Source organism: Culex pipiens, chromosome 3, assembly GCF_016801865.2.
Source record: "Culex pipiens pallens isolate TS chromosome 3, TS_CPP_V2, whole genome shotgun sequence".
In the NCBI taxonomy this organism is placed as follows: domain Eukaryota; kingdom Metazoa; phylum Arthropoda; class Insecta; order Diptera; family Culicidae; genus Culex; species Culex pipiens.
Window position 1 is genome coordinate 21,496,979 of NC_068939.1, and position 8,980 is coordinate 21,505,958.

At 35.9% G+C, this 8,980-nt stretch overlaps 1 protein-coding gene across 1 annotated transcript; it reads right to left on the bottom strand.

Moving 5' to 3' along the window:
• Window positions 1–7,265: 7,265 nt before the first annotated feature.
• On the bottom strand, window positions 7,266–8,383 carry LOC120412876 (uncharacterized). Its single transcript, XM_039573507.2, has 3 exons — window positions 8,050–8,383; window positions 7,832–7,994; window positions 7,266–7,776 (listed from the first exon to the last, which is right to left on the bottom strand). The coding sequence occupies exons 1-3, from the start codon at window positions 8,341–8,343 to the stop codon at window positions 7,631–7,633; spliced, it is 603 nt and encodes a 200-aa protein (XP_039429441.1). The 5' UTR covers window positions 8,344–8,383; the 3' UTR covers window positions 7,266–7,630.
• Between the last annotated feature and the right edge of the window lie 597 nt (window positions 8,384–8,980).

Consider the following 8,980-nt stretch of genomic DNA (forward strand, 5'->3'; position numbering starts at 1 on the left):
TCAGGGTTGGCTGGCAAACACAAGAGGGACGATGGCGAAAATTTGCACTCTCTTTCTCTTCGTTGGAACTGCTCACGTGCATGGAAAAGAGAGCTGTCCTTTTTCGAGAGAGGGGTTTTCTACCAATTTAGTGACAGTTATGTTGTAGCGAGGGAGCGTCCATGAAACGTGAGCCAAAATGAAATTGAAGCATAGAGACAATTTTCTACTTCAATGTTTAAATCTTTTAACTGTTGCAACAAAAGATTAGCTTAGTGATTCCAATTAAATGTGAAGTTTGAAGCATTTCACAACAAAAGACTATTTTTTTCAAATCTTTAGAAATTTTATTAAAACAACGTTGCTTATCATTTATTACATCCATTGCATACAACGTAAAAAAAAATGTAGTGTGGATCAATCGGACCGCGCACTGGACTCACAATTCATAGGTTGCTGGTTCGAATCCCGCGGTGAGTGCTCTAAAATTCTTTGTGTATAAATATGGGTATCTGGCGCCGTCGCTCCGTGCCGTACTCAAACACTTAGGAGCCCAGAGCGGCGAAGTCCTTGTAGATAAAAAGGAAGTCCTTAGTGCCCAAGTAGCAAGAAAAACATCGCTTTTTATTTTTTTTGTTGAACAATTGCTGCACAAGCGTTTTTATACGTTAATTATTGAACTAGTTTCATAACAATTTGTAATTTGTTCAAATTTTGATCAAAAAACCATTGTTAAACATGGTTGTGTAACATAAATGTCAAATCTAGCAACGGATTACGAAAAGTTCATTTTGAAGTTTATTCTGACTTAAATGAAACATGCTTGTAGAACTCGGAGAGCAAAATGACATTTGCAGACATGATGTTTCATTTCAGTTTGCTAAACATGATAGCATAGTAGATTTGACCTTTGGCTTCGGCTGGGATTTCTCGTAAACAAGTTGTAAATGTATAGTTTGTCTTCGTGTTTTAAAAACCGAGAAAGAACATGTTGACGAAACAAGCACAGATAGTTCTAAAAATAGAAACAGCTTATGTTCAAGGGAAGTTTTAGCAAACTGTTAGTGAACTTGGCAAAAGCTAGATGACCGCAGACTTCTAATTGACGTTTAGGCCAGCTCATCCAACATAACCTCTCGTGGAAAGATGCAGACGCGCGCCCGGGTTGACATTTGGAGTGATCGACGGTTCGATGCTTGCCGTGAGAATTCTTCATCAAAAAGGAAAACTGAAAATGCAGCCACCGGGGGAACCAGCAGCAGAGTATATAGCAGCAAGCGATGTTGATTAGTACTCAAAAATTGAAAAAAAAATATCTCCAAAAGCATAATAATGAAATTGAATGATTTTGTTTTTTGCTGATATTTTTATTATCCATCGTATCCCTATCAAAACTGATAAATCACAAAACTAGTAGTTAGAGTATCGTAAAGTGACATTGCTTACAAATAAAGATAAATATATTTAAAGCGAAAGTTGGGACGTATACTATGAAAAGCCTCTTTAAATTTCTTGTCTGCCACGATATGTTCTTGGACGGTTCTCAAAACGTTTTCCTAAACGGTTCTAACAACGTTCACCAAACCCAATTCAAAATCTTATAGTCAAGAATTCCTATGACATGTTTAACAAACGTTCTCTATGCAATGATGCAAAACTAACTTAAACCACGCACATTTCTGACGGATGAAGAGATGTTCATCAACAGAAAAACGTGCGCTTTATCCAGCGTTCAAGAGTCCTCAGGGACGTTGGGAAAACATAGTAAACGAGTTCAACAAGCAGTTCGGAAATCTCTTGGCGAATAAAGTGTGCTACTTGGGTGGTTGGTACTAGCAATAGTGGCCGACAGCTATGAAGTCAACTTCGTTTTTAGTTATTTATGTTTTTTTAATCAAACTAGATTTAAAGTACAATACGTACAATTTTATAGTTTCTGAATTATAAATAACAAGTCGATGTCTGGGTCGATGTCGATGTGGGTCTCGTGGCGCAGGGGTAGCGGCTTCGGCTGCCGATCCCGATGATGCTATGAGACGCGGGTTCGATTCCCGCCTTATCCACTGAGCTTCTATCGGATGGTGAAGTAAAACGTCGGTCCCGGTTTCTCCTGTCTCGTCAGAGGCGCTGGAGCAGAAATCCCACGTTAGAGGAAGGCCATGCCCCGGGGGGCGTAGTGCCAATAGTTTCGTTTTTTTCGTTTCGTCTTTGTTCTTTCTTGTATTATGCTTGCTGAGATTCCTATTTAGATAGTACACTCAAACCCCGATAGTTTGACACCAAATGTTGTCAAACGAACGGGGTCACTGTTTAGTTTGACACCCTTTTTACATGGAGTTCACACACACTATCAAACGTTTGTTTTGATAGTGTGCGTGAGCGCCGTGTAAAAAGTGACAGTTCGTCACTTTTTGGTTTGACTTTGACCAACCAACGGGTTACAAACTAGAAAACTGTTAAACCAAAAAGTGACCAACCACCGGGAGTTGAGTGTACAGAATGTTAAAAAAACTGCTATAAATGTTATTTTGCTTATACATTTCAGAAATTTCTCTTTTGCTTAAAAACGTTACAATAAATACAATTTAAGTACACTTATTTTACTGATTGTAATTTTGGTGGGTAATTCTCTACCAACTCACACGAAATCGGGAAAAGTTGCCCCGACCCCTCTTCGATTTTCGTGAAATTTTGTCCTAAGGGGTAACTTTTGTCCCTGATCACGAAACCGAGGTCCGTTTTTTGATATCTCGTGACGGAGGGGCGGTACGACCCCTTCCATTTTTGAACATGCGAAAAAAGAGGTGTTTTTCAACAATTTGCAGCCTGAAACGGTGATGAGATAGAAATTTGGTGTCAAAGGGACTTTTATGTAAAATTAGACGCCCGATTTGATGGCGTACTCAGAATTCCGAATAAACGTATTTTTCATCGAAAAAAACACTAAAAAAATTTTAAAAATTCTCCCATTTTCCGTTACTCGACTGTAAAAATTTTTGGAACATGTCATTTTATGGGAAATTTAATGTACTTTTCGAATCTACATTGTCCCAGAAGGGTCATTTTTTCATTTAGAACAAAATTTTTCATTTTAAAATTTCGTGTTTTTTCTAACTTTGCAGGGTTATTTTTTAGAGTGTAACAATGTTCTACAAAGTTGTAGAGCAGACAATTACAAAAATTTTGATATATAGACATAAGGGGTTTGCTTATAAACATCACGAGTTATCGCGATTTTACGAAAAAAAGTTTTGAAATAGTTACTTTTTGCGTTTCTCTTTGTTTCGTCGTCCGTGTCTGTCGCGGGTGACCATGAATGGCCATGATCGATGACGACCAACTTTTTCAAAACTTTTTTTCGTAAAATCGCGATAACTCGTGATGTTTATAAGCAAACCCCTTATGTCTATATATCAAAATTTTTGTAATTGTCTGCTCTACAACTTTGTAGAATATTGTTATACTCTAAAAAATAATCTGCAAAGTTAGAAAAAACACGAAATTTTAAAATGAAAAATTTTGTTCTAAATGAAAAAATGACCCTTCTGGGACAATGTAGATTCGAAAAGTACATTAAATTTCCCATAAAATGACATGTTCCAAAATTTTTTACAGTCGAGTAACGGAAAATGGGAGAATTTTTAAAACTTTTTTAGTGTTTTTTTCGATGAAAAATACGTTTATTCGGAATTCTGAGTACGCCATCAAATCGGGCGTCTAATTTTACATAAAAGTCCCTTTGACACCAAATTTCTATCTCATCACCGTTTCAGGCTGCAAATTATTGAAAAACACATCTTTTTTCACTTGTTCAAAAATGGAAGGGGTCGTACCGCCCCTCCGTCACGAGATATCAAAAAACGGACCTCGGATTCGTGATCAGGGACAAAAGTTACCCCTTAGGACAAAGTTTCACGCAAATCGAAGAGGGGTCGGGGCAACTGCTGTGTGAGTTGGCGGAGAATTACCCTGGTGAAAATGTCGATTAGGATATGTTTTCGTTTAGCAAGTAAGCAAATTAAATTTCTTTAATCTTAGCAAAACAATATAAGCAAGATATTTTGTACCTTTAATTTTTTAGTAACTTTTCCATACACAATTATTCTAAAAGTACATTTTTTGCGTTTATTAGCAGACCACATGCACGGAGAAAAAAGAGTTCCCAAAATCGTGAACAAAATGGGAACGAACAAAGTGTTCAAATCCCATGGAACGATTTCCAAAAACGTACCATGGGATTTGAACACTTTGTTTGTGGTTCCCATTTTCATAAACGCTTGTTCACGATCTTGGGAACTCTTTTTTCTCCGTGTGTGGCATGTGAATATCAGAAAATCTGTTTCTTGAAAAGGGATTTTTCATCGATTTGGTGTATTGGGCAAAGTGGCAGGTTATGATTAAGACTTTCGCGAGAAAAAAAAGGTTTATGAAATCTTTTTTTCTATTTCATAAAAAGTTGCATTCTCAAAATACGGATTTTATTATTTTTCCAAACATTTCAATATATGTTTTAAGGGACTAAAAAAAAACAACCTTTGAGCTTGAGTTCATAATGATGCATAAATTATATCTAGCAATCATTATCTTTAAAAAATTGTTTTATAGAAAACTGTAAAACAAAATTTCAAAATACAAATCGAAAATGACTTTAAGTTAAGTGCACTTTTGCAACCTAAAACAAATAAAAAAGAAAAAAAAGAAATTTGTATTTTGGTGCTGGGATTGACAACTTTTCCAAAGACACCGAATTGATCAAAAAATTACTTTTCAAGTTACACATTTTGGAAAATTGTATGGAACCTTGTAAGGAAAAACTTATGATGCAGAAATTTCGGCTTTTGACATCAGGAATGCATGAAAAAAAGGTTCATCCATATGAAAAACCACGAAACTAAAAATCTCGGATAAATTGCGAAATTCGAGAAGACTCTACTCTATTGTAAATTGAAGATGTTATTTTCTTGTCATGTACTCATGAACCGTACAATCGGCTGAAATAGTTTGTCTATGAAAAAAATGAGATTTATTCACGATTAAAAATTCCAAATTCAATGCGTACGGAATGATATGGGTTCAAACTGTGTTTAAATAACTCCAAAAAGAAGTATTTATGAAGTTTTGAAATGATTCAAATTAATGTTAATTATAAGTACGAAATTGTATATCAGTGGATTAATTTAAATATGTACAAAGTGGTATTCTAAAAATAATATTAATTATATTCTATTGATTCTATTGACAATTTTTCACTAAGCAGAAACATAATTTGAAAAAATATTCAAATTTAGAGGCGTTATCAGCAGAAAAATTTTCATATAAATTGTGGAACCTTTTGACTTGTTAATTAAATTCAGATAATAAATAATTATTTTAATAATTGCACTCTTTTTGTCTGAAATTAACACAGAAAACTATAATTGTAAAAGTCACTCTGGAATCCAAAATATGCCAATATTTTTCGGAACAGATTTAAAAAAAAATCATAAATGATGCATCGAACTTGTGTGATTAGGCCGAAGCATTTTTGTTTAAAGGGAAGGGACAACTTCCGTCTGGCCGAATAAAAAAAAACATTTAAATAACAAGCCATAGTCTCAACATTTGAATCCAAAAAGTATTTTAAAATGCATTTTACACTAGTTCAGTTGCGATACTAAACATCGAAAATTTTCAAAGAATCATAAGATTGTTAAATCAACCCAAACATGCTGACAATGATTCTAAACGCAGGGGAATGCATTTGAAATTGATTTGAGCTGATTGCACTTAAATTTCCATCTAAATTTTGAAGTTTTTTTAAATAATTTTTTTTGTCCCCAGATTTTTTGGGCCAATCTTGAAGGGGGGAGGTGGGGACGGTGACAAAAACTGCAAATAAAATGTAATACAACACATTAAATCATTTTTTCGATGCTTTTTTTAAAAGAGAGAAATTAAATGCAAAATAATGTTGAATGTTATTTTTACTATTGAGTTTTTCTCAAAAATCTTCTTTTTATTTAATAAAAAATATACAAATTTTCAAAAAAAAGGTAAATTTATTTTGCAATTTAGTAATCTACTGGTTAAGATATCCTTTTTAAAGTTTAAGTCATTTTGATAGTAATTTAAATTTAAAATAAATATATACAATTAAAAAAATGCATGTTCAATCACGACTGAAAAGTCTGATTCTTGGAAAATAATGTTAAAAATATAAAAAACTTGTGTGAAATCAACAACAACATAAACAACAAATCAACAATATCAAAATTTAAAATCCTAGCTTTATGTTTAAAATTGTCATCATTTCGTCATTCTAAACAGCATCCAAGTTGTCACTTTGGCAATTTTTAAAATGTTGTACTTATTTTGTATGGAACTGCATAGTTTCTTTAATTATTGCAACGTTTACAACGAAATTTTCTAATCTTCCTGGGGTAGATTTTACCAAATCATAAAACTTTACAGAATTTTCAAGGAGATCATTATTTTTTTTTATAAATTTTGTTTAGTGGAAAATCTGCGACAAATTTTAACGCCAAACAAAAAGAGAGGAACTGAGAAAACAATTATTCAAGACATTATGAAGCAAAAAACATTAACCAGAATTAAGAATGTTCGCCATCAAAGGACGCTCCCCTTTTATTCAAGCAATGACGTTTCACCCTTCGCATACCAGCATTGGAATGCTAGAGCATAAACGTGCAACAGTACGGTTTCTTTATGCCCTTCGTCGGCAGAATGTTGTAAATTTCGAGGAAAAAAAATAAATTATTTACACCCTTACACATCATAACAATGAGAGAGAGAAGGAGAACAAGGCAAAGAGAGAGAGAACACTAGGGAGAGAGAGCCTCAGAGACATTAGGCGCCTCAGGGTATCGATCCTTGCAGGGACAAGGAATAAAATTGTTTTTTGAGAGAGGAAGAGGGAGAAATGGAAGAAAGTGCATTTGCTTTGGGGTGGTTATGCTCTGCGAGCATGCGTCGTGCTGATTGTGTTCGAAGAATAAGGGATGACAGGTACATTTCGGTTAGTGAGGACACCCTACAAGAAGGACATTTTACAAGATTTTTTTAGATATTATTGCAGTTTAAAATGCCTGTTAAGATGTGATGTTTTGAGGTCTTGAGTAAATTTCAGAGAGTTAATTTACAACTTTACAGCAACACCTTTTCTTATCGCAAAATGAGCAAATTGAATTTAATTATTATAATTTTGTAGAAATCCCTCAGCTGCTGTTGAATCTTTCTCGACGCAGTGTCATCGCCGTACAGCAACATCGGTTCGCTTGTACCCCACTAAAGGTGACGTGTTTGGACTTACCTACAGCAAGATCTCCGATAGACTGCATTCTAATGAGCTAAAGTCGCGAGATCGGGAGGACCGGAAGGTGGGGCAAAAAATCAGTGCATGATTAATCTCATTTCCTGTTCACACACTTTCAATGGGGCCGTGAAAAGCTTTGCTCAGACAAACAGATTGTGCGTGCGTGTTTTTGTTAAGTTGTGGTTGTTGTTTTCTCCAGAAACTATTGATTCCATCGAAAGTTGAAACAAAACGGATCAACACGTGGCTTCTACGGTCGTTGTTGCTATTGCTAAGTTGAGTTTGAGGTATTTGCGATGAAAAAGCTATGGCTGCGGAGTTGGTTGACTGTGTTACAGGCTACATCTGAAGAACTGTCTTCTGGTCGTCCCCCAGCGTGATCTTGAAGATTCCTTGCGGTGCCGATTCTCGGTCAATCGTCCCGCGATCTCCCTCGATGTACTCGACCACTCCGTCCAGAATCCACAGAATAAGGTAGTAAACCACTGGAATTATTCTTTATTTAGAACAGTTTACTGTGAGAACTAGAGAGGGACTTACCAAACATCAGAACAAGTTTAACAAACAGAATGAATATCGTTTCGGGCATTGGTAAGTCATAGTTGACCATGTCAACAATCTGCACGATCAGGAAAATGATGAGACCAATCGTTGATATCACAATGTAGTACATTCTGTACGCCAGTACCAGGGTTGTCTTTTCCTGCAAAATTTCAACAATCAATCACTAGATAACCACCGAGAACACTTCAAACTACCTTCACAATCCCAACGATCAGCACCACCCCCGCCACCGACGACAAAATGCTCTGCGTCAGGTGAAGCACAAAGTTGTAGTCCACTCTGCTCACCGGGTAGTCATCATCGTCGTCCAGTTCTTCGTCACCGTTCTTCTCCAGCTGTAGCAGTTGGCCATCGTCCGGATAGCACACCCTGATCAGCCCAGCCAGCGCGAAAAAGTGCGACACCACGATGGCCAGAATGGCGTACGCAATGCCCAGAATGTGGAACGTTTTCCGGGACACCATTCGGACCGGGTAGGATTCCCCCATTACCAAACTCACTCGCTGCTGAATGGACCGCGAACAACTGACTGACTGACTAGCTTCAAGTTGCCGGAGGTTTGCTCACTTGCTTTAGATGACCGTTGACGGTACTTTTTTTTTCTCTCGATCGACGATACTGCAAATACCCCGGTTATTGTCTTCAACTACTAACCGGGCTAACTGATTAATTCCACGCTACAGATTTTGTGATTTGAGGTTTATAATTCGTAAAAGTGGTGCTTTCTCTACTCAATAAGATCGTCTTATTTATTTGTAAGTTCAGAAAAGTAAAAAAAAACTACTGAAATTAATTAAAAATACATTTTTCTCAAAACAACTGTATTTGCAACTCATGAGTATATCGCAAATTATAAAAAAAAAACAGGAAAATGTGAAGCGATCTTGAAGTAAACATAAAGTGACGTTTTCCATCATTGACATGAGTTTTTATTCGATGTTATTCCCTGACAATATGTTGACTAAATTCCTTCTACATGTTGTAACTTAGTTCTACTAAGATGTAACAAAAATGTCATCCAGGGGCTTGTTCCGGTAGGCGTACTGAGCCCAAATCAAAAATATAAGCTTGATTGGACGTAACATTTGAATGTTAAGTGAGATTTAACCCGTATTTTTTTTTCTC

Bases quoted from the DNA above. Each gene is read 5' to 3' on its own strand.
- LOC120412876 (XM_039573507.2), bottom strand. From the start codon at position 8,343: ATGGGGGAATCCTACCCGGTCCGAATGGTGTCCCGGAAAACGTTCCAC. The intron at 7,995-8,049 runs GTAGTTTGAAGT...GAAATTTTGCAG, and splicing joins TGATCGTTGGGATTGTGAAG to GAAAAGACAACCCTGGTACT. The intron at 7,777-7,831 runs GTAAGTCCCTCT...GAATAATTCCAG, and splicing joins TAAACTTGTTCTGATGTTTG to TGGTTTACTACCTTATTCTG.